This window comes from Drosophila sechellia, chromosome 3L (assembly GCF_004382195.2).
Source record: "Drosophila sechellia strain sech25 chromosome 3L, ASM438219v1, whole genome shotgun sequence".
NCBI lineage: Eukaryota > Metazoa > Arthropoda > Insecta > Diptera > Drosophilidae > Drosophila > Drosophila sechellia.
The window spans coordinates 4,571,827-4,597,427 of NC_045951.1; the positions used below are offsets into that span (position 1 = coordinate 4,571,827).

At 41.8% G+C, this 25,601-nt stretch overlaps 3 protein-coding genes across 4 annotated transcripts in view; 2 read left to right on the top strand and 1 right to left on the bottom strand.

Moving 5' to 3' along the window:
* Positions 1-22,186, bottom strand: part of LOC6610805 (tyrosine-protein kinase Src64B) — a 32,640-nt gene extending 10,454 nt beyond the window's left edge. The window contains exons 1-3 of one of the 2 annotated variants that reach the window (XM_032718579.1): positions 21,943-22,186; positions 21,215-21,342; positions 8,386-8,416 (exon numbers count right to left, since the gene is read on the bottom strand). The gene's annotated coding sequence lies outside the window, so the exon portion shown is untranslated. Of the gene's footprint in view, positions 1-8,385; positions 8,417-21,214; positions 21,356-21,942 lie in introns of those variants that run through there. The other variant, XM_002035335.2, reaches the window with a different exon arrangement.
* LOC6610807 lies at positions 16,545-18,449 on the top strand. Its single transcript, XM_032718578.1, has one exon. It carries the CDS (start codon positions 16,620-16,622, stop codon positions 18,303-18,305), a length of 1,686 nt encoding a protein of 561 aa, XP_032574469.1. The 5' UTR covers positions 16,545-16,619; the 3' UTR covers positions 18,306-18,449.
* A 557-nt stretch (positions 22,187-22,743) lies between the features above and the next one.
* Positions 22,744-25,481, top strand: LOC6610808 (histone deacetylase HDAC1). The gene is made up of 4 exons (XM_002035338.2): positions 22,744-22,987; positions 23,424-23,536; positions 23,630-24,875; positions 24,942-25,481. The coding sequence occupies exons 1-4, from the start codon at positions 22,945-22,947 to the stop codon at positions 25,103-25,105; spliced, it is 1,566 nt and encodes a 521-aa protein (XP_002035374.1). The 5' UTR covers positions 22,744-22,944; the 3' UTR covers positions 25,106-25,481.
* The last annotated feature ends 120 nt before the right edge of the window (positions 25,482-25,601 follow it).

Below are 25,601 nucleotides of genomic sequence, written 5' to 3' on the forward strand. Positions count from 1 at the left end.
TGTGAACGTGCGGGTTATGAAATGGAAAACCGTGGAAAAAACTTTTAAAAATAGGAAGGACCGAATGGTAGATATACTTTTCCCCCGCAAAAAATAATTAAAGCAAGAAATCCTGATTAAATAGTCAGCAAATTCGGTCAAAACCTCGATTGATATCTATTCTATTGGAATATTGTTCCTTTGACGAATACCCTAGAGCGAATGGAGCAGGGAACCGGAAGTGCTGCGTGATCATAACGCATAACTCTTGATTCCGAGATGGGGTGTTGCCTCCAATGATGAGCGCGTGTGAGTTCTGTGGTCTGGGTTTGTCAACCTCCGCTGGGCGTTGGGAGGAAGCCATGAGCAAACAGCGAAAAGGCAGGACCCTGAAGGGGATGTAGGATGTGGGATTTGGGATGTGGCATGTAGACTGGGAAGGGGCGTGTTGCAACATCACGAGATGAGCTCATTACTTTAATGGGTTCCCACCTCCGCAGACGCCTGCGGTCGCGGGATGGCAACCAAACCGACAGACATCCTGTGGCTTATTCGCGTTTATTTTAATGAAATATTTGTATGTGGCTACAAGTTAAAAGTTATGATTTTTATGGCGAACAAGTTGGGTGGGGAGAGGGATTGTTTGGAATTAACAGGCGGCAATCCAAAGACACGTAATTAGTTCGCTAAATAAATAAGCACTGTCAAAGGGAAGACTTGGGTGAATTTGCAAAGAACCAAATATAACCCAGAAATCTAATTACCGTGTGAGAAACAACAGCGGGAATGGCAAAAAAAAAAAAAAATGGGCAACAAAATTAAGGAAACAAGAATTAAGGCGGGGTTAGTTCAGAACCGGAGTTCATTTCGTGCCAGGACGCCAAAAAAGGGAAAGAAAACCCGGAAAAGTTGCACCAAAAGCGGAAATGGGGGCGTGGAGTGTGCGGAACGATGACGAAATCGAGCTGGTGAAGAAAAATGTGAGTCCAACACGCCGAGGGCGCCAGTAATAAAATTCTGACCGTACAAACATGCCATAGATGTCGTTTAAAGATTTTCCCCCAGGAAATGGAAATGGTTGCGAAAAGTTCAAATATTTTATGGGTTATAAAAAATAAAAGTACTGACCCAGAGTGCACCGCAAATAGCTCGAGGGATTATCATGATAATCAGTGGCATAAGTAGCTTTATGATGGCAATTACTTGTTTTGGCATTTTTTGCTGGACTAGAAATATATTAAATCCTTTTTTGCTTCCACGTTCCGTATGTAAAAACGGTAATGGATTAAAGGATACCAATCCCAGTAGTTAAATAAGGTAACCGCTTTTCCCTCCTTTTAAAGCAAACGGAACACGTTAATAGTTACAATTGTTGGTAGAACAAACAGCCGTAATTTTCGTCAACAATAACACGACTTGCCTTTTCATAGCCATGAGAAAACTCAATTGCAGGTTAAGCTGACTGCAGAGGAAAGCGAGTTGATAGTGGGTGTGTTGGACTGGCAGCTAAACTAAAGAAAGCTCGCTGCAGTATTAAAACAATATTTGTTCGCGATTAGATGGCAGCAAACAACACCCCCAAGGACCAAGAGGACGAAGGACGTGGCAAATTACAGGCGCTCCGGGAAATGGCGATACGGCGCCAGGACGACGACGTCGCCGTGACGAGGTGGCAATATTTACACGCTTTTTCTTTTTTTTTTTTGTTGTTCATGTTCCTGACCCCGCGACGTCAGCACTTGGCTAAAAAGCCGCCAGTGACCAGATAAGTGGAGGCAAAGCCCAGTCAAGCCGCTGTTACCAACGCCGTCCGATTGTCGATTGTGGAATGGCCATGACGACAGCGAAAGCCATTGCCACACACAATGGGGCATTAACGCCTGTATCCTGAATCCTGATGTTGCCACACACGCAACTAGCAAGGAATTTAATTCAGTGTGAGGAAAAGTAAATTGGAAAAATAAATGTGTAATTATCCGAAAATTAGCAAGGGCAATGCTTGTGGAAATAATCAAAAGACAGGCGGAATATCCTGCTTCCGTTTATCCTGCTAATTGATGTAGCCTTTCATTACACTTTGATAAGTAAAAGAAGTTGAAGTCGCATTTTCATATGATTTTTAGTAATTTAAATCCACTTAAATATCTCGACTTTGCGTTGGCATTCCATTATTTTTGGAACTCTGCGGGTAAAGTTCGGTTTTTTTTTTTGAGGTGGAGCTGCGACTGGAGTGCAGCAATTACTCAAAGTTTTTCCCCAAATCGAAGTCTTGTAGCCATTGGCAGCTCATTTCTCATGTGTGGGTCCCACGTCGCACTTCCAATTGGGTCAAGCGCGGGATTTCGACACCCAAAAGTTTTGTGAGGAATCCAACCAAAGGGAAGAGGGGACCCTGCAGGGTGACGTGGTAATTCAGCCCACCGGCTGATAAGCCATTAAGCCCCAAAACGACGCTGCTCGAACAGAAGCGACCCATCAGATGCGGTCGGCTCTTATCGGACAACACAAAATTTAAACGCTCGAGAGTCGTTAGTTGACCCCAAAACCCAAAAATAAAGAGTGAAATGTACAAATGCATATCGATGGAGTGCATTTAATGGTCTGTGGAGGAGGTGGGTTCCCTTATCGCAGACACTGTTCGAAGTCTTTAGGGGCATTCCCCCATCGTTTCGTTGGTTAGAGATGGAAATGTTTGAAGGGGCATTTCCCAGTTGGCCCAGCAATCAATAGTTTACAAAGTTTTGGGAAAGGGAAAGCATTAAAAATCCGTATAATGGCACAGCAATCGAAAATGGCTGTACTTCATGGTTTTTACTTAAATTGTGCTGATTTAACTTATCTCCACAAACAATGTTAGCTTAAAAACTATCTATTTTTAAGCCAATCCCATTTTCATGTTCGTTCGATACATGTGAACACATTTTCTGCCATCGCTAGTCAACAACTTATGGTATCACACATTTAAATCAACAAGACAAATTACCGAAAATGTAATGTCACAACCCCTCTGCACCAAAAAAAAGAAAAAATTGTTCTTATACAACTCGGCATGTGGGCAACAATCGCGATCGAGAATCGGAGAAAGAGGCATCCTTTTCTTTTCGGTGTTTTCTGAACGTGTTTGCTGCATTTGCATGCATAAACACATGACGTGCTCCACATTCGTGTGACATTTGTTGCGAGGGGCGGGGCGGGGGCAGCGATGGGGAGCTGCAAAAGTGTTACACGCAACAACTGAACAGGCAACAAAAGGGTGTCCAAAAAAATAAAAAATTAAGGTGTTTCGACTATGGTATACCTGGTAGTCCAAGAAAAACCTGCAAGCTGTTGCCTATGTATGTGTCCTTAAACATTTATAAGAAACTATTAAACATTATATGATCAATTATTCTGCTTCTGCTTTATATTCAAATTATAAAGTTCGCATAGCACAGCATACCTCACATTCCTGATACCCTGCACAAAAACTGAGAGGGAAAGAAACACCGAAATGAGGCTGCAATGCCTTGTTGCCTTTTATATCGCTTTCATTGCATTTTTGGCGCAGTGCAACGCAAAGTGTGGGGCGGAAATGTGGAAAAAAACAGGGGTTGGTGGAAACCGAGGGAAATTGGGGCAAAAGTGCAGCAGTGGAAACCGACGCTGACCATGGGGTGATTATCATGGGAGCCGGGCTAAATGTCATTAGAGCCAGACTAATTGAATGGGCGATAATAAAAAATAGGGGGGGCTGGGAGAGTCGGAGAAAGGCATGGCAGATAGTAAAATCAAATAGTGAAAGTCTCTGTTGGGTCATAAATTTGCAGGAATTTTAGCCAAATATGCAATTTAAATAACCATACAAATTGCTTTGCATCGTGTATGAATATCTGAAGGAGGCGAAGGCAAACTTTAACTGACTTTTCAGCTGGAAACGAGAGGCAGCAACGGAAATTTCCCCAAACATCCGACTGAAGTATTTAATTTCCTACTCAACGATGCAGTCTGAGCTTCAGGCTACCACTGATGTCATTTCTGTGTACGTGTGCAGACATCCTGGGGGTGGTAAAATGCTGAAGGAAATGCTTGAGTGGGAGGTGTATATAAGCCCAGCCAGACATCAGACATGGTGGGAAAAGTCAGGGAGTCCCAGTCAGGTAGCAGTAACATAACGTAACATAAATAGAAAACAGCCACAAAGGCTTGACAACGCGACAAAGTTCTGTTTCTGTTTCAAACGCCCCCCCACCTTCTTATGACACCCACCTCCTCATAACACCCAGATCCACATTTCACCACCCCCAGGGACATATCAGGTACATCCTGCGACACTCCAAGCAACCCCCGCAGTTACATATGCGACAGAAATTATGAATGAAACGGGAGAAAAGCCGAAGAGCACGCAAAACATGGGTAGGGAAAATGTAAAAAACAAAACAAATTCTTTAACTAACTGAGAACTGGAGGTGCGCTAGAAATGTTCATTTCGAAGTTGATTTATATAGGAACTAAACTCGAAGAGAGAAAACAAATTTGTGTTTCATTGTACCTACTAAGTAGTTGTGTCCGTCCAAGAGAGATTGCTGTCCGTTCTACAGAGATTCACACAAAACTTGAGTTGTATTTCATTTTTAATGAGTACAATTTGTGCTTTAAAACTCAGTTTCTCATTAGCATCAGTAGCAGCTACTATCTTTTTGTACTTTAGCTCGCTTTCCCAACTTCAGAGAGCCACAGCAAAGTTTGTCACAAAGTTATAATGCTCTCATTAGGCTCGAGGAATATGCAAGGACATAAGCAGGGCTGGAATTCAGCCGGCTCTTGGGGGCGGACTGCGGCATTCTCTCAGGCATTCTTCCGCTCTTCTTTCCACAACTTCAAATGCAGCAGCACACACACAGCGCAGCACAACAATGCAGCTCAGTTTTAAAAGATTAAAAAGAAAAATGTTCTGTGGACACCAGGAACTTCAACATCAGCGGCAGAAGGAGCAGGACTTTGGCACAGGATGCAGTCTGGAGGCATGAAACTTTTTAGCACTTTTATTGCTGCTGCCACCACAGCAAACTGTCTGAAACAGACAACAACGCCACACTTTGCCATCAGACGGGGGACAGCACAAATTGTCAGGTTGTTGACGAGTCGCTGGCTGATGTTGCTACCTCTGCTAATGTTGCTGCGGTTGCAAGTTCCCATTGCAACGCCATTGCCGTTGCAGCTGCAGTTGCAGTCTGCTGTCTGAATGCAGACATAAACAACAATTTAGAGGAATACAATAAACAGTCATTCTAGCGGGCAACGCAGCAACTTGCCACTCGGCCTGGTCATAAAGCAGGTCTCTGACTCTATATCTTCACCGAAGACAGGGGCAGAAATACATCAAAGATACGTTTACCTATGGCAAACACTGGGAGAAATTATTCTGCATATGAATACCATTTCAAGAAATTTAAGAAAAGATAAACATTCTGTTCTTTGATTCCAATATGTTTATGTCTGTTCCAAAGAAATTCAAATTCTTGAAAGCACTGATTGAAAAAGAATACATTCTTTTGAGTAATCTTGGCCTGCTAACGTTCCTTCGCTGCTTCTTGTAAGGTGAATCTCTCTAGTGCTGCACTTGAACAAAATTAAACTACTCATTTAAGTTGTGATTACCCGTCGCGCTGCCTCAAGTGGTCGTGAGCAAAGTGTGCTTATCAACACCAGAAAATGCAGAAAATGTGGGCGTCGAACAGCCATGGCTACCAGGGGCAAAGTGGGCGGTGCAAGTTTAAACAAATATTTTATAGAGCACACATGATGGTGGCACTGGCACCCAGCAACCAACAGCATCCGTAGCTTCCTCTTCAGGTGAAGCAGCCAGCAGCAGCAGCTGTGGGTTAATGCCGGCATTAGTGCAGCACTGGCGTGTGATGGTCTGTGTGTCTGGGAGGGCTTGACATAGTTTCAAGCGGGCGCTTAACGCTGAGTTATCTAAAATACAAACACACACACGCACCCGTAGTGTGGCACAGGTAAAAACAAACACTCACGTTCACAGGTGAAGTTGATTTATGCAACAGCTTGCCAAGGCAACTGATTTTGCACTGATAAAAACCTAGAACTGAAATGCGAATAGAACAAATGGCAGGTGCTGCAGATCTTAACTACGTTTTACTTTATAACCTCAGGCTAGCCCTTCCAAATGCATAATTACTTTAAACGTAGATTCATCTTGACATTTTACGTTTTAAAGTAATTTATTTATGACATTATTGCCTTGATCGCAAAAGTTAAAACGAAGTTTTGAGTCAAGTTCCGGTTAAGTTAAAGTTACACAACAATTTGACCCAAAAAGTCTCCCAGTGCCCGGGACACACTGGCTGAGTATCATAATTTGTAAACTTAAGGCCTTTACACCTATTAAAATAAATGAGTATTAGTGTGCTGCACATGTGTTCGTTTGTTTGTGCCACTCAAAAAACTGGCAGGGCGAAATTGCATTTCATCCCACAATTGGGCCAAAAAGGAATGAGGATACACCGCCGCTCCTTTGGTCCGTTGCAAATTCATGAAATTTTCATCATCGTTTCATGCTGCAGTTGCAGCTTGCACTTATGTGCAACTATTTTATGCATGCAACCAAATAACCACCCCCATGCAGCCCCAAAGTCAACGGAGGGTCAGTTTCATTACTTCATTAATGGCCAAAGAGGCAAAAAGGTAAACCCAACGGCAAAGGTGGCTAACAATCGCAAGTTAAAACAGCGGAGTACAAAAATATAATCCGCATAATTTCGTGAAGGGAACGAGGCGAGAAGGCAGCCGCTTAACCTTCTCGCCTTTCCCGCTGCCACATGCGTTCCCGTATAATTAGTCATGAAATTGGAGACCCGAGACGTGCCGAGGGTTTGTCTAGGCGGCATTGAAGGGTTGCCCCAGTCCCCTTGGCCACCACCAATCGTACACCCGACCGCCCGCCAGCTGCGCTTGACTACTTGCCGCGTGTGTCATTCATGCAGCTACCTTCGCACAGCGCAGGTCAAGAAAATAGTATATAAGCAACATATAAGTTGGTTTCCACCATAAAAGATCATACTTGACATATGATTTTCATTTGCCATTGACATCGTACAATTGTATTAAAATTTAAGCGATGCTATTCTATTGACCTCAACTGTTGGTATCTGCTGCTGCTTCGCCCAGCGTGTGGCCCAGGTGATTTGAGCACATATCCCCAGTGTACAACAAAAGATCCAAGGAATGCATCGTTGGAAACTCAAATGGAGTGGGCCAGTGGGTACTGGCAATGCATCGATGACTTTCCCCTTTGCGGCACCTCATCACAAAAAGTTAAAGCCAGACCGACAGCTGCATTGCGTGTGGCACATGCAACATGGTAATTCAATTTATCCATCGAAATCCGTCAGCGGAATAGAAAATCTGTTTTCCAGCGATTAGAAGACAGACTAAACAAAAAAACAGACCTCGTTAAAAAGCAAAACTGAGAAGGAAGTAAACTTATGTATGAATGGGAAAAAGATTCAAGAATTGTCTACTCATCACTATATCTAATTTGCAATTAAAAGCCACAGAATAATGTTAAAAACCCTAAAGCGAGCTTTATTCAACTTTAGTTCTTCAGTACATGCCTCAAGATATGAACTTTTAAAATACAGCTTTAGTGATTTATTTTTACGATTCTTTTTTAGCCTCGAACGCAATCGTTACTTCAGATTGGTCAATTAGCCGCAGATGTGTGGATATGCATAGAAATTTATTGCCAGCCACGAACATGTCAAAGATATAATAACGGATTTTATGCGGTCATAAAGAGTATACTTGCTGGAAAAACCTTGGTATTAGGCCTATGGATCTCGTTCTCTTGTTTTTTTTTTATATGCGCTTAAACAACTATCAGAAAACCAGACCTAACTCAACCCAACTGATTTACGTATGCGAGGCGGGGTTTCGGCGGTGGCAGGCGGTTGGGCAAGTGCCGAAAAACTCGTTTTGGAGTCCACTTCAAGAACTGGAGCAAGCTGGTCGAGTATCCATCCACTGTTATATTCCAGCATCTTTAGCTCCATCAGGTTTTTTGCTCATTTTCTATTTTTGAATTGAGCACACAGCTGGCTCGAGAAAAAAAAAGGAAAATACTGTGGGCCAAAAAAAGAGGAGAATATTTCGCGTTTTATCTGGGTGTTAGGGGCAGGAATAGGAGCATAGGAGAAGTTGGGCCAAAGAATGGCTCGATAGACAGATGAATGCAAAGATGAAGCTGCCCCCACAAATTCCCGCTGCCAAAGTGGAACAAGTTCAAAATCGCCCGCGGCCATGTGACAAAAACTTGGCAGTCTCAAAGGAGAAAACCCCCCCCCCAAAAAAAAAAAAAATAAAAAAAAATGGAACACATTTCCAGTACGTTTTCCATGTTCTGCTCACCTTTGATTCGGTCAAAGTTGGTTATCGCAACCTGAAATGGAAGAGAGATAGGAATTTAGTCAATTATCGTGAAAAGTACCCACTGGATATAGTAAATAAATCGTATGTATTAATCTATATATATATTCTCTCATGGAAGTAAATAGATTTATTACTATCCCTCATCCATGCACATTTTCACATCCGCATGGCGGCTTATCAGCTGCTGCTGTCTGACTCGGTTTTTTACTCTGACTGACAGACTGCTTTCGGGGCAAACAGAAAATACAAATAAAGGCGGAATAAATGTAATAATAAACCAGTATAACCAGTATGAATATCAACTAAAGTATACCCAGTAGAATATATAACTTATTTCATATTAATATAAAACATGCATGCTTTCAAAGTTGGTTCTTTCTACTCATGTACATCCTTGCAACACCACATACCCCCTATCAATATTAAGTAAAGGGTATCAAAAGAGCGCAACACTGGCAAAAGATGACGACGACGCGGCGCAAATATTGATTTTCATTTTTGTATGTATTCGTTCGTATTTATAAACCCGCAGAAACTTCATTTTTATACATGGATCAGCCGAATATGCGTAAACACAAAAGACCCAAAGCAAAACAAAAAAAGAGGGCCCAAACCCTGGGCTTTTTGGCTAGTTGGATGGGGCTTAAAATATTTCAAACACGTGGAAACAATTGCCAAGAAAAGGCGCTAAAACGGAGCGAACAGAAATCTAGGAAATTTGTTCTGCATTTTGCGATATAAGAAGGCAGTGGAGGAGTACGCCGCCCTTTTTTTTTTCCTTGGAGCAATCACATTTGCAGGACGACCACCCCTACGAATTTCTAGGATTTCCCTTTGTCAGCCTCGCCTCGTTTTTATTCTGTTCGTTGGCTGAGCTGCTGAAATGGCGAAAGGCTCACGTGACCTGCTTGCCAAAGTCAACGTCTCAGGTCGCTGGATGTGTGGATTGCGCCTCGAGGCATTTTCTAAGGATATTTTCAGCACGAGGAGCGCCTGACCCTATGAGGCAACTCGGTTCGTTTGAGGAGCAGATGTATCACTTTCGGTTTCCGTCAGTCAGCTGGGTTTTCTGCTCTCTACTCTACCAGCTGTTTCTCTGTATCTGTATCTTTCTCCGTTTCGAGAAGTGTACGCCCCACAAAAAAGAAAAAATAAAAAGCGCTGAAGCAGCGAGGGTCGTGCACACACTTCTCATGTTTATTTTAGATCGGGTACTTGAAGATGGCGACGAACAAAATTTGAACAAACAGCAGGGAGTGACAGAGAACAAACGATGGAGAGCGATTTTATTGGATTTTTTCTAGGCCAATGACTTTTAGCACATCTTGAAAAATCAAAGAGTACACACCAAGATAATGCATCATTAACATAAACTTAGAAAAGCAGAGAATCTAAGAGCCATTCTGATATTTGTGATATCTTTAAATAGATTTATCACTTGCCGTTCAAACATTCCTGACAGCATCATTTCAAAGCAAAACCACAAATGGAATCAAAACAAAACTGAAGTGCTGACCAGATAAGAGAGTCTCAAGAGAGCTGTTATATGGCGGCCAAAAAAAAAATAGTGCACTATAAAAATAAAGATAGTCCTTTAGAATAAACAAAAATCAACTTTAATACAATCGGAACTTAAGCAAAATATATTTGCAATGTTGTCATTTATCAGGAGGTTAAATAAACACGGAGAATTACTTTATAAAGTTATTTACTTAAGGGCATAAATAAATTCTTGAAGACTATTCGTCATGAAGTTGACGTCAATGAAATTAAGTGACGTCAAAAGTATGACAAGCTTGTGAGCCGAGTTGAATTTCATTAAAACAACTGCAATTAATAATATCTTTTGATTAGGCAGTTGCACTCCATGATAAATAACTAATCTTGAAGTACTTTTTGTGTTGTAAGATCCCTACATTTTGGTTGTAGCAACGAATTCAATCCCCATAAACAACGAAAGCAACATGTTTTGGCCGAGCTAAAAATGCAATTTATGTGGCACGGTGGCAAGCAAAAAAGCGGCGGCGGCAGCTCTCGAACATGCAATATGGACATGTGAACAATTTTCCGGCAGCACAGCTGCCTGCCTTGTACATTCGATGCAAATGTGGGAAAATATTTTCGAATAGACCACACGAAAGTATTAGGTATTTGAGAATTATCCTCGCAGCGAAAATAAAATGCAATTTACGAAAAACATTTGAGAAATGCCGGCAATAAAAGCCCGAATTGCATCTAAAAGTTTGGTATAAAAGAGAAAACGAACTATTTGAGATATAAATGTTTGTTTGTCTGTCTGTCTGTCAGTTCGAAAAAAAACTTGCTTGCTGAGCAAACTTGGTAGATAAAAAGCAAATTTGAGCTCCATTCGCCGTGTGTGTTAATTGAGTGGGAAATCGAATGGCCCTTAAGCCCTGGTCAAATCCCACTTTAACCCCGGCTCGTGACAAACCGATTTATTGATTTAAAAAATCTATGTCAAATTGATTAAAAAAAAAAAAATAATAAATAAATAAAGAAAAAAAGAAAAACAGCAAAGTGCATTGCATTGAAGAAGCGTTTGGGGAGAGATCTGGGCTTCCATTCATTTAATTCCAGTTCACTTGAGTTCAGTTTCAGGTTTGGATTCTGCTGTTTTCTATTGAAGCTAAAAAAAAAACACCAACTTTTGCAGCTTTTTTGCGACAAGTGCAGCCCACTCTAGACACAATTCCAACTGCAATGCACTTGAGACAAAAGCTCCGGCGCAATGCAGCAGGAAAAGTGTGGGGGCAGGGGGAAAATCGCCGAGATGGGGGGCATTGAAAACTTAGCCCACCCTCCGAATTGAAAATGAGAACGAGATTTCGCTATCGGCACAATCGCAGCGTGACATTTTGTCAGTCGTTTGGACAGTCATTCAATTGAGGCAGTTGCTGAGAAATAACTCGAGTCAAGCGAAAAAGTTGAGACAAATTACTACTTCATCAGTGGAAGGAAGGCACAAAAAAGCCTGTTCTAGATTCCTGCAATAAAAAATGCCACGTGATTAAGTATCTCAGCATTGAACTCTCTCTCTGGACAATTATAAAAACGATGAATTTGGTTGATTCTTAGAAAAATGAGTTTAATGTCTGCATTAAAAAATAGTTAGCTTCCACATGCTGTAAAAAAATATACATATTAATTTGCACTTAGCTCACTTCGCGATATATATTTCTTAATCTGGGAACGCAATTTGTTTTTATACTCTCTTAAATGCACAATTTACTGGCTTAGCCATAAAAAAATAGTTGAGCTCAGCAATTTGCTGCGAAAAGCTGAAAACTCCATCCAAGTATTTTAGTTTATCAAAACTTTGTCATGGGAACTATCAAAGCAAAACAAATGTGTTTCTTTTGTTTGGCTTTTTGCATTTGTTTTTTTTTTGTTTTTTTTCTATCACTATCGTTTTGTGTGGCGCTCTCATGCCAACTGAAGTCAGCATGAAATATGCTATGAAAATTTGTAGCTGTCTGGAAAAGCAGCACTTACTACCCCCCATCCACAAGTTGCGCTTCTCGGAAAAGCGCTTTTGTGGAGCTCAAGACGCGTCAGACTTAAATTATGTTCATGTCGCGCTTGTTTGCCTGATGAGGCTACAACGAATTTATCACGTATTTGTCACAACGAATTCACGTGTTGGAACAAATACTCGAATAAGCAAACTCGAATAAGCTGAGAACTTTATGAATGGCTGAGCGGAACACTCAGTTCAGGCGCTATAATAATATATATATTTCACAAGTTTCGCCAGCTAAAGGAAAATATATTTGGCCAAGAATTTAAGCACAAGGAAATAAACTTTGTATATCAACGCTATATTAGATCAACTAACTATCTTGACAACTGACTTTAAAAGTGTTTATACAACATTCGTTCCCTAAGATTTCTTACTTAATTACACCCATAATTACAACTGGTGTATCTTAAGTTTCTGTAAAGCCACTTTTATGACCCTGTTTTGCACAACTATGTTTCTAAAGATTTGTGGCAGTTGTGACTAATTACAAACATTGTTTCATCCAACTATTCAACACACACGAAATCTCCGAAGTCAAAGGAACTTCCTGGCCGCAAAGTAGCTGGCTAATGTCTTATGAGCCACAAGTAAAAATCTCTAGAACTTCATGAGCAAAATGAAGAGTTGCTTGTTGGCACAAGTTGCTCAAATGTGAGCTAGGGGTTGTTCCACATCCCCCCTCCCTAAGTTTGAAGTTAAACTTTTTAATTTCATTTGAGGGTTTTGAGTGAGGAATCTCTCAGTGTGTAAGCGTGTGCAAAGAGTTTGTCTAAGACCTCCCAGAAATGTGAAGTTGTCAAGTTTCCGTGCGTTTGGGGAATTGCCAGAGTCGGGGGGTTAAGGGTTAGGATAGTGGGTAATGGGGTTGCGTTTGGATGAAGGGTTGCTGGCATCTCGAGCATTTGCTTTATTCGCTGTCATTCTGGAAATGCCTTTGCATCGAATTTACACAGCTTCCACACGGTGCTTTACCGACTACACTGGAAAAAAACAGATATTGTAGAATAAGTGTTGTCAGTTTAATAAAATACAAAAAGTAAATAATTTTTTCTGATCGTAACTAACAAATTGGACGAGTTATTAAACATATTTATAACCAAATTCAATTTAGTTAATATTTTATTATTTCAGTGCACTTTCGTGCGCTTCAGGTGGCATTTGAATCTCCCAAGACAGTTATTGCGGCTACAGCTGCGCCTGTGCTCCACTTTCGTGTTTATATTTATCTGGCTGGTGGCCCGAAGCTCCATCCTGCCGCCGACCAATTCACATCCTGGCTCCTGCCTTCTGCTCCTTGGCTGGCTGGCAAATTCACACCTTGTACTTGCTGATGCGAGTTCAATGCACCGAAACTTCATTTGAATATTAGCCCTTAGCAGATAGACAGAGATTGCATTCGGAATCGATTTGCCATTTCGTTGGCCTGTCACCGGCAATAAGCAAAGTTCCCAGGACCTTTGGCTCGTCCGAGAAAATATTTACAAAACTTTGTGCCAAAAAGTCCAATATAAGCGCAACAGTCTCATTTTTTCCCATTTATTGACTAGACTATCTGCTATCCGCTATTTCGCTTTGAAGGGATTAGCCAAGTTTTTGGCAGTACACACATTAAACGTTCAACTTCAACTAGATTTTCTCAGCTTTTTTTACGATCCCCGTTGGAAGCCGAGAGTTGAGTTCAGTTTTATTAGTTCTTACCACGCTTTTGGTATTTATTTGGCCAAAATAAGAGGGGGGAACTCAGTGCGGCAGGACTTTTCGCCTCATAAACTTTTATTGTCCCGATCCTCGTAATTAAAAAGTTTTTACTAAGTCGCAAAGCAGAGCTCTTATTTTAGTGTCATCCCATAAGTTTGGATGACTTGCTTGGGCCTTCGAATTGGGTCGAGTTTCAGTTGCAGCTGCAGTTTCTTCTACGTGAGTGGCACTCATTAAAAGTGCCCCACTGACCGCAGGGATTATATTTTCCAGCTTTGAGCCTTCATTAGGGATTTATTAGGCGAGGTATGACCTATATTCAATAGGTTATTTAATATATTTATATTCAGTTTTAATCTCTATGGTATCTCTGCAGTTCCCAGTAAAGATAATCTAAATAATTGCTGATAAGCATGGCTTCATTTGAAATTTCTTTCACTCTTTGAGTGTCCTGCCATTCTCTTTCATTTGTTTGTGATTGTATTGAACTTTTGACCTCGTGTTCAATAAAATAATGGATGTAGCATGAATTAGTTTGCTTATGGCCGCATAAGAACGACATCAAAAACGGAATAAATACGTTGAGAAATTTATTTCTCGGTCCGATGCATCGACAAAGGAATATTCGGTCGGTGGGAAAAGTAAAAACTCAATTTATGAAGCGAACACCGAAAATCTACCCTTTGGTAGCCGCTGGAGCGAAGTCAATGAAAAATGCGATTGGAATGCCAGAAATGTTTGGCTTCACCTGGTCAGCAGAGCAGCCAAATTGCTCACCTCCTGTGCGTTTTTGTTTTTTTGTTTTTTGTGTTGCATGGTTTATGTGCTCTAATTGGAGTAACAGAGCCGAAAACTTTCTGCCACTGAATGCCTGCCGCCCATAATAGAAGCTTTATGAAAATCGATAAAATCGAAAACTAGCCAACACAACAGGGCCACAGAAGCTGAAATAGGAAGAGAAATACAACCACCAAAGCTCCACACAATCGAATCCATGGAAAAGAAGTGAGAACGATTCGATTCTGGTGACGAAGTTTGGAATACCCTAACTATCTGGGAGGTTGTAGATTGGTTGAGATATTATTAACTATCACAGTATCACATTAAAACTTCGTACGATGATCAGAACATCGTACTTCGATAACATTCGATAACATTTTTTATTATAATACCCTAAAATATTCTCTGATAATCATCATACCCTCATCCTAGGGCACAAAAACAGTCCGCCTGAGTCCGGAAATGTGTGCGGCGGTACGTGGTTCTGGGCATGGGCCGGGAGCACGCGTCATCGTCGCGGCCGCTCAATGGCAAGGCGAACAGGACGTGGTGTGGTGAGGAGGACGCCGGGGCAACGGAACGGAAGGCCGGAACAAAGCTCGCCGAGTGCGCGAGAGCGAAAAAAAAAAACAACCACCGATGCAAAAGTTGGCGGCGGTTTATGGGATGAAACAATGTTTTGTTGCCCACCGGATGTTCGGAGAAGGTAAGCGGTGAAGTGGGGATTGTGTGTGTGTGTGGTAAGTGGGGAGTTGGCTCGAACAGGAGCTGCCTGCAGACAGATAGGGAGAGATATATGGGCAGAGAGAGAGGGAGAGAGATGGAGAAATATGGAGGAGCTCAACAGGACACAACAATGCAAATGTTTGCAGTGTCCACATGGAAAATATTGCACGAAACTTCCTTTAATTTGTGCTAATTATACTCCCAATGATCACTTGAAAAAAAAAAGTTTTCTACTTTAATTTATGTATATAATATTATTTTTATATATTTATGTATTTATCTAAAGTCAAATCAGAATTTAAACTGGCGAATTGAATTGAATAAGCCCACACAAATTTCTCTCAGTGCTCACACATATCCCATCGCTTCAGTTTCCATTTGCGAACGGGTGTGTGTTTCCAAGTGGATCCTCATCCTCATCCACATGGAGACTCGATTTTCACGTTGATTTCGCCCCGCTGCAAGCATGCGAGTGTTTTATAGCCAACGACCTGTGCTAATCCCATAAATCTAATTGGCCCCGGGCCTCGCTCCACTCCTGGCCAGCTTTTGGGTTAGGCGGTCACACACACACACACAGGCCGAAATGGCAAACAGCAGGCCAAACAAAAAAAGGGGGTACGGAGCAACATCCTCTGCCATGTCCATGTCCATTTCCATGTCCGTGTCCAGTTCCCATTCCCGTTCGAAATACGCTCTCTTCGCCCGGTGGAAATTGCGCCTGCAGCTTTGACCATTAAATGTGACTGCAAACTTTTCTTTTGCCAGCAAAAACTTAGCGACATAAATTAGAACTTTAGCTGGGAGCAGCTTCCCCAACCATTTATCCCCCCTTCCCCGCAGGTGGCAGAGCTCCAATAAAGTGGCGCTCGCTGAATAAAAACAATTGCGAAATGCAATGTTGTGCCTGCAGCGGCAACAACTTTATTTTTAGATGCACTTAGTCCTGGCTGACTTGTCACCTGAATGGCAAAAAATAAAACGTACAAATATTTCACCGGGGAATTGAAGCTTAACATATATTATTGGTAATTTCAACATATATTTCAATAAAATGTATAGAATCATGTTAAATAATCAATTCACTTTCAAAAGTTCATACTTGAAAACAAAGACTATGTTTTGAATAAGTTTGGTGAATTAGTTTTAATACCCTTCTCTTCTGCCGTTACCAAATCGCTGCCATGATGATTATGGCTAGCCCTCGTAAGGGTATAGAAAGAGTAAAACTTTAAATTGGCATCAAAACTTTTGAACTTTTGCGAAATAGGGAGAGTGGGTCTACAATGGACGTAAGTTGGGTCAACAGCAGCCCATTAAATAGATTGATGACCAGGCCAACAGCGACTTGGGAACTATGTCAATTGAGACAGTAAACTGACGGAAAGAAGGTTACAAGTTGCAGCTCAGTAGTCGAAGTATATAGAATCAACTAGTCACCAAATTAAATCAAAATCCATACGCAAAAATGCGGAAGGTGCCCCAATATTATCAGTTGCTGCCCCATAAGATCCAAAAGATATTGCTATATCGGTTCCTATTTGCCACATTACTCTGCTCATGGCTCGACTATCAGATGCTGATGATTTTCTTAGCCATCAATTTGTTCGAGGTGATGAGTCCACTGGTTTCCGTCACTGAAATCCTGCGATGGACTCTGTTTTCGGTGTATTCCTCGGTACTAATGTTGCTCATACGTGTGAGCACGATAGGATATGGTTTGGTATTATGCCACATACATTATAACAATCCCCAATGCTTCGAAAACAACATGTTGAGGATAACTTACGAGTTTCCTATAAGGCTTGTCCTGATTGCATCGATACTCTCTATAACCATGACTAGCAGCTGGCTTTTTGCATCCTTTGTGGACTTGAACAATGGGAATTACTTGCTGGGAGGATCCTGGTATTACCTCATGACATTTGGCTGCTTTTGTGGGATTTCCTATTATCAGAAGAGTCATGGCAGGTGCCTTCGAAGATTCCCATTGCCCATTGTGCATTTGGATATGAAGGAGTGTCTGCTTCAGATCTGGCGTAACCAATTAAAGACTTCTGCCAAAGCGGCCATCGTTCCAACTTTATTATTTGCCTCGATGTACTGGCCAACCATGGGTTTCCTGGACACTACCGAATTAGGCGGAGTGACCACTGGATGTTCTGTTATTATAACGCAACCCAAAAGACTTTTCCAAGCTTGGTTACTAGCCACCCTGATCCTAGTCAAACTGCATATCGTTCCGAAATTGTATGGTCTAATTCTTCAGCGGCAACTATCACTTATTTGTGATTTAAGACACCAGCACAAGGATACAGATATAAATCTATTCAATCTGATATGGGAACGTTTTCAATACTTTTTCTGCATAATGCGCATGAGACCAATGCCCGGGGATATACAAAGCCACAAATTTTCAATACCAGTAGCAATGGCTCTGGACACTGAGCAAATCTATGGATTTCAATTGCTGGCAGCCCGTGAGTTTTATGCCGCCATGTCGGGCAGCTCGTGCCTTGATTTGTTTAAAATGGAATTTGGCCAAGGAATTCGAAATTGGAGAGAGTTACGCGACATTATACTGGAAATGCTAGATGCATTTCTGGCCAGGATGGATTCCAGTTTGGCTCCGCGCATTACGGCCTGCCATTTGCTAAAGAACAATAAACCCAAGTATCCTCGAATTCGTTTATTGGCAAAATCGACTCCTCCGCCACAACGTTTTTGTGTCCCCAGCACATGGAAGGGTTCATGGTTTCGATTGCCAATTGTTTCGCGGTACTATAGCCACTTGTACGACCTAGATCCTTTGGTCAATCTAAATCATGTGCTGCTGTGTGGGGAACCTCTGGTTTGGATCCTTCAAGGATTCGTCAGCATCTGCGTAAGACTCTTGAAGGAAGACAAATTCGTCTACATTGAAAACGATCTGGGTCGCATTCTGGTGTATTTATTAAGGGTGGAGGAAAAGCTGAACGAGGCTAAGGAAATGAAGGTGCGAGGAAAACTATGCTCCAGCCATGATCGTTTTATGAAGGCCATAAACCGCTGTTTATACAAAATGCTGTTTACCTGTAGCCCATATATAAACTACATTTTCGACGACGATATGTTGAGGAATACATTTAGAAAGAGGATGGAGTTGATACCCTAAGTTTGTTTACATTTCGCGTTTTTAAATTGGTGTGTTTTGCTTAGCCTTATTGAATAAAGTTTATATGTAAATAGTATTTTTAAAAGTTTCCAATCAATATTGCATCTGTAAGATCTTATTTGAAAATTCTCAAAAGTAGTAGTTTTCTGAGCTCAATGAAGCTGGGTTCGGAAAAATCGAATTTTTGAAATTTAAAAGCTGGAATCGTTTGCCCATTTTTTGCCCATGTTTGCCCACCAATTAGTTTTTTTTGCCCACGTCCAGTTTTTGAGATATGAATTTTCGAACAAGTTCGAAAATTTTCGAAGATCAAAAATTCCACTTTTTTCAAAATTTTTTTTTTTTAATCGCAATAACTTCGTTTGCCCACGTTTGCCCACCCTTTAGAATTTTGAAATTTTCGAAAATTTTCGAAGATCAAAAATTTCACTTTTTTCAATTTTTTTTTTTTAAATCGCAATAACATCGTTTGCCCACGTTTGCCCACCCTTTAGGAATTTGAAAAAATTTATACTTTAGAAAATATAAGACATTCAAGTTTACCTCGGTCTACTTTGCCCACCCTTCGAAATTATTTTTTTTCGTTTGCCCACTCTTAAAAATAAAAAATTTCGATTGCCCACCTCTTAAAACTAAATAATTTCGTTTGCCCATCCTTTAAAATTAGTTTATTTCGTTTGCCCACCCTTTAAAATTAGTTTTTTTTCGAAAATTCATATCTCAAAAATTGGACGTGGGCAAAAAAAACTAATTGGTGGGCAAACATGGGCAAAAAATGGGCAAACGATTCCAGCTTTTAAATTTCAAAAATTCGATTTTTCCGAACCCAGCTTCTTTGAGCTAGTTTTCTGGCAATCAAAGGGAAAATCCACTTGAAATTCTCTCCACTCAGGCAATCATCTCTACATTAATTCTTTTTTGTCGCACTTGCCACGCACTTTCCACTTTTCCTGGCCTTCGTCGCTCTTCTCTCCTCTCTTCACTTCCCTCGCCTTTTTTCATTTTCAGTTCTTATCAATAAAACGCTGCTGCTGTGCGCATTGTTTGCTGGCTAAGTGGCCAAACACGCACACATACACGCACAGCTGGCAGGGAAAGGAACAAAGGAGGAGCTAAAAGAGAGCGGTGAACAATTGAGTTTTCTACTTGTTCCGCTTCTTCCGTCTCTACTTCTGTTGCTTTGACTACTTTTTATTCGTTTGGATTCTCCATATTGCACCTCCCACGCTGTGTTATCCCCTTCATCCGCCACCCGCTCCCCTTTTCGATTGACTCTTTGCCTTTGTGGTCGTCCGTATCATGTAAAACGCTTTGTGTGCAAAATAGGAAATTCGAAGAAGAACAACAACAGCGAGCGAACTGCGAGCAAAATAGAGAAATGAAAAGATCTCAACAAGTTTGCCGTTAGTCGAGCTAAGCAGATTTACTTGTTTGAGAGCATTTTGCGATTGCCATTTTGCAATGATTTAGCAAGGGGGTCAAAGACGAGGGGGCACTAAAACGGAAGGCGAAGGGAATGGGGTTTAGGAGCGGACAGCGGCCAAGCAGCATAATTGCCCAGTTGCACTCAAATGGATCTCCATTGAAAACCCCCACTCACCAATTAAGGGTTAAAGAGCAACAGACTCCAGAAGAAGCGGCGATAAAAATCTGTACAGTGATAAATGGCTATGATTTTCAACGGCCAACATAAAAGGGCACAGATAAGATTTGTGACTCGGATTTAAATGTTTTTGGGAAAAGGTTTATTTAAGTATTTGCTTAAATGAGCTCCCCAAATTCGGATATCAATTCACCCTAATTAATCTTAAAGAAACAAATCGAGTTCTGAAAAAGAAACTCTGTTAGGACTGGAATTCCTCTGTACTTCCTGAAAGTTTCCTGTTTCGTTTTTAGTTACCTTTAAGCGATAGCCACTGTACTCAAAAAATGTGAAGCAAAGACAAACTATTTGCGGTCTTTATCAGCGGCTGGCCACAAAAAGTAAAAGGAGAAAAAAGGAAAGACAACTGAGGAAAAAAGGAAAGAAGTAGCAGAGACAGAAAACAGACGGCAGCAATGTTAATTGAAGGGGTTTTAATTTTTGGAGTGAGGGTGAAACTTTACTGCAACAGATAAGCTACAAATGTACAAAAAAAAAAAACGAACAAATAAAAAAAATAAAAACAAATTTTGTGGCTTGAACTTCAAAGCACATGGAGCGATTTAGAGTAGAAGGGAAGAGGAGGGGTTAATAAACAAGCCACCAAAAGGTAAATAAATAAGCACAAATGCCCAAAATAGCGCACAAGGGATAAACCAGATGGAGAGAGCGAGAGGAAGAGAGAGAGAAGGAGCAGCTGCTGCGCCGACGCCTGCTGCTCTTGAGCTTCTTCTTTCCATCTCCCTTCCCCGCCCCCATTCACTCATCATCCAATGACTCTCCACAAATTGGAGGCAATTACAATAGCAGCAACAACAAATGCTCTTTGACTTTTTACAGCAGCCGGAGCAATAACTAAATACGGTAGACCCTCGATAAAGTGAACCAGAAACAATTTAGTGGTTGCTAATAAATTTTTAGAACCAAACTATCATATAAAGCAACAAACATTTCAACTTTACTCCAATTGGAATTTTAAAAAGCCTGAAGAATAGTTATCGAAATAGTACAAACAAGTCTTAAGATTCGTTAAGTTAAGCTTTATTCAATTTCTTCATCATTTTTTCATCTTTCCACTTTTCACTGTACACATTATCATCTACAGAAGCATAAATAGAAATGCAGCGGGAGAGCAAATCTCGCACTCTTTTTTTTTTAGTTTTTGTGTTTACTTATTTGCGTTCATTGGCTTCTCTTCCTAACGGCACTTCGGGCCAAGGAGGTGCGAATGAAAAGGAGCTATAATCCGGTTTTATATCGCACTTACCTTTTTTAATTAGAATAAATCAAAACTTTGATGCAGATTCCGATTCTCTTTATTTGCTATCAAAAGCAAAGCGGACTTTACAGTTACGCCTGCAGCTGTAGTTAAAGTTGTTGTTTTTACTGCACGGTCTGCGGGCCAAATAAAAACAAGAAATACTATATTTTTGCTTTTTACTTTGCGCGGAACTTCGGCGCTAATTGGAAAAAGAGATGCGGGAAAGAGAGTGAGCAAAACTATAATTAAACGCCAGCAAAAAAGTCTTAAGTATCCTGCGGGCACAGCAACAACAACAGAGAGAAAAACAGGAGGAAAACCGAAAGAAAGAAGGGGAGAAGTTAACAAAAAGTAACAGAAAGTTGCGGAGAGGCGTTGGTCTCCGGGGGGGAAAGGGATAGAAAAATACTCTTCCGGGAAAAAGAGAAAAGTTGGAAAGAGAAAAGCTGCGCAGGATGTTTTAGCCGCCTATGAAAAGTATTAATTTTGTTTTAAATGTTCACTGCGGGTTTCATATGTTTATTCTTGCATTATTGGTCACTCCGCTTTGTCACTTTACTTCGGTTTTAATTTTTCCACTTCTTCATTCGCCCAGTGAGTGTGTGCGTGCGAGGGAGATTGAGCGAGAGAGCGTGTTTGTGTTTCCACTGCAACTCCATTCTTCTTTCTCTTTTTTTCACACACACACACAGGGCACACACGCACACTCGCACATGGGGGAGTTGGAAACTTACGCGTCGCCGTTTTATTAATTTTTTTCAATTAGCAATCGCCCCTAATTCAGCAACTCCAAAACACTACAAAATCTCGTTGTACTTGAGCACTATTGTTTGTCGATAAGAAGCCGCCGAAAAACGCCGACCGAGGAGGAAAATCACCCGGGCTGGAAAATCGCGTCCGAGTCGTTCAACGGTGTATTTTAGAGTGAGAAGGAAAATCGTGGGAAACTGCGGTGGATTTTAGAGAGAGATAGGATACGCTCTGAAAGAGAGAGAGGGAATGCACCTTCTGGCGATGGGCAAAGTTCGATATTAGCGTGGAATTCCTATCGATTAATCGATTTAAGATGATTTACCCCGGACTACAACCTAGTATTTCTTTTTTTGAATTACATTATTTAAGTTACATTTTCTTAAAGTATAATGAATCATTTATATTTTTATAGAACATTTTGAAATCTATATCAATACTTCCGATACTGTAAATGTGTTCCAACGACAACTCTTGTATCGGCTTAAGACGCTGCAACGAGATCTTAGCCATTCAACATCACATTATAAACTTAGAAATGATCCTTGCTTATTGCGCTCAAAAAATTCCGTGATATTTTTAAATTTTATAAATAAGTGCATACGCCTGATTGTTTATTCTTTCTGTATAAAAAGGGTATTCGTATATCATATGTATTTTTATCAAATATATTTATTTAGTTAATAATTAACTATATTTGTTTGGTATTTTCGGTATACATGCATTTAGTATTAAAAGTATATTCTGCAGTGCCGGGAAGTGTAGATTTTAAAAAGTCCGCGGTCACACTGCCCATCTGCAGAGGTTTCCTCTTCGCGAATTTGTCTTGTGTGCTCCGATTTCGGCTATATAGTGGCATCAAAGTGCCAGAAGTCGGACCGGCGCCAAAGTAAACCATCTTCTGAGCTCGCGAGTTCTTCCGATCGTCGAAGAATAGGAGAACATCAACTTTAAGGGGATTTAAGACCCGCCGACAGCACCGCAAAATGCAGTCGCACAGCAAAAAGCGCGTTTGTTACTACTACGATAGTAAGTTTTGAGCACTTAAATTAAGTAAAAGACCTACTATATGCGTAATTTGTGATTACAAAGTGCCAGCTAGGTTTACCACGCCGACTTGGTGTTTTTTTCCGCATCCACTTAGCATCAGATGATAGCATTTTTTGCAAATTTCAAGTTTTACGGCGACTGTACGAGCGCGTTCCGGTCCACAGCGCACTTTTTCCATACGACCGCAGTGCGCTTGCATGCGTGTGTGTGTATGTACCTGATATCTCTCTTCCTCTTCTATGTGATTTTGTTGCTTTTTCGTTCGGGGCGAAAGTGCGACCACTGCGGTCGTTCGGGAAAAGTGCTGCTCTCAGACAGACGCCTCGCCGACAGTGGCCGTAAAATTTGTATTCCGCATAGCGTGGCAAATAATTACTTTTTCAAGGTGCTCATAATTGCGATTTTTGATCCCTAGGCGACATTGGCAACTACTACTATGGCCAGGGTCATCCCATGAAGCCGCACCGCATACGCATGACCCACAACCTGCTGCTCAACTATGGGCTCTATCGAAAAATGGAAATATACGTGAGTTATTTTATGATGAAATTAGAGATGGGAAATAATCGAAAATTTCCAGTGTATAACAAATAGATTTAAACGCAAATATCTCTATTCCAGCGTCCCCATAAAGCCACTGCCGATGAGATGACCAAGTTCCACTCGGACGAGTACGTCCGGTTCCTGCGATCCATTCGGCCAGACAACATGTCGGAGTACAACAAGCAGATGCAGCGATTCAATGTCGGCGAAGATTGTCCCGTCTTCGATGGACTGTACGAGTTTTGCCAACTGTCCGCCGGAGGATCCGTAGCGGCGGCCGTAAAACTGAATAAGCAAGCCTCGGAGATCTGCATCAATTGGGGCGGTGGACTGCATCACGCTAAGAAATCGGAGGCCTCGGGCTTCTGCTACGTCAACGACATTGTCCTGGGAATTCTGGAGCTGCTTAAATACCACCAGCGTGTTCTCTACATAGACATAGACGTCCATCACGGCGATGGCGTGGAGGAGGCGTTCTATACCACCGATCGTGTGATGACTGTCAGCTTCCACAAGTACGGAGAGTATTTCCCGGGCACCGGCGATCTGCGAGACATTGGCGCCGGAAAGGGGAAGTACTATGCGGTGAATATACCCCTGCGTGATGGCATGGATGATGACGCGTACGAGAGCATATTTGTGCCCATTATCAGCAAGGTGATGGAAACATTCCAGCCGGCAGCCGTGGTGCTGCAGTGTGGCGCCGATTCGCTGACTGGCGATCGGTTAGGTTGCTTCAATCTCACCGTCAAGGGTCACGGCAAATGCGTGGAGTTCGTGAAGAAGTATAACCTGCCATTCCTGATGGTCGGCGGTGGTGGTTATACCATTCGTAACGTATCCCGCTGCTGGACCTATGAGACCTCCGTGGCACTGGCCGTGGAGATAGCCAACGAACTGCCCTACAACGATTACTTCGAGTACTTTGGACCCGATTTCAAGCTGCACATAAGCCCCAGCAATATGACGAATCAGAATACATCCGAGTACCTGGAGAAGATCAAGAACCGTCTGTTTGAGAACCTGCGCATGCTGCCTCACGCTCCGGGCGTGCAAATCCAAGCGATTCCCGAGGATGCCATCAACGATGAGTCCGACGACGAGGACAAGGTCGACAAGGACGATCGCCTGCCGCAGAGCGACAAGGACAAGCGCATTGTGCCCGAGAACGAGTACTCCGATTCGGAGGATGAGGGCGAGGGCGGTCGCAGGGATAACCGGACGTACAAGGGTCAGCGGAAGCGGCCGCGTCTTGACAAGGACACCAACAGCAACAAGGCGTCCTCAGAGACGTCCAGCGAAATCAAGGACGAAAAGGAAAAGGGTGAGTGATTAAAGATTAGTAATTTTAAATATAATGGTTCTAACTAAATCATGATGCTGTTTTCAGGCGACGGAGCTGATGGCGAGGAGTCGACGGCGTCCAATACGAATAGCAACAACAACAGTAACAACAAGAGCGATAATGACGCCGGAGCGACAGCTAATGCCGGATCCGGATCGGGATCAGGTTCCGGTGCCGGGGCCAAGGGCGCCAAGGAGAACAACATTTGACGTGGCGGCCGCAATTGGTTATAGAAGCCAATTAAGCGACCGCCGAAGTACAAGCCACCGGATTTCACCTAGCGTCGTCTCATCCCCTCGCCCCCTCACCAACACGCCCCCTAGCCATGTCCAGGGCTTTTTATTCACGCCCCTCCACAAGGTCCCACTGCGATCGGCTCGGTTTTTTAGTGGGTATAATCCACAGGGGGATAAATCAGTAACCAGTGGGCGGAACATAAACTCATTGTAGGCTTAAACACAATTTATTTTAAGATCAAAGGTGTATAGCTAAGCGAAAAGTGTATGCATTCTTATTTAAGCGATCCAATGTGGCGAATAACGCAGAAACTAATTTAATCAAATAAAAATATTTATACGTACGAAATGCCCTGGATTTTAATGGAAAATTAATTGAGCAGCTACCTTTAAATTTATATTTTATTTTTGGAGTACTGGATTTCCCTTTTATCTTGAGTAAATATACTTACGTTTCCACATTTAGGTT

Excerpts from the sequence above, each read along its gene's own strand:
- LOC6610807 (XM_032718578.1), top strand. The coding sequence starts at position 16,620 with ATGCGGAAGGTGCCCCAATATTATCAGTTGCTGCCCCATAAGATCCAA.
- LOC6610808 (XM_002035338.2), top strand. The coding sequence starts at position 22,945 with ATGCAGTCGCACAGCAAAAAGCGCGTTTGTTACTACTACGATA. Across the intron at positions 23,537-23,629 it reads ATCGAAAAATGGAAATATAC|CGTCCCCATAAAGCCACTGC; the intron begins GTGAGTTATTTT and ends TCTCTATTCCAG. Across the intron at positions 24,876-24,941 it reads CAAGGACGAAAAGGAAAAGG|GCGACGGAGCTGATGGCGAG; the intron begins GTGAGTGATTAA and ends TGCTGTTTTCAG.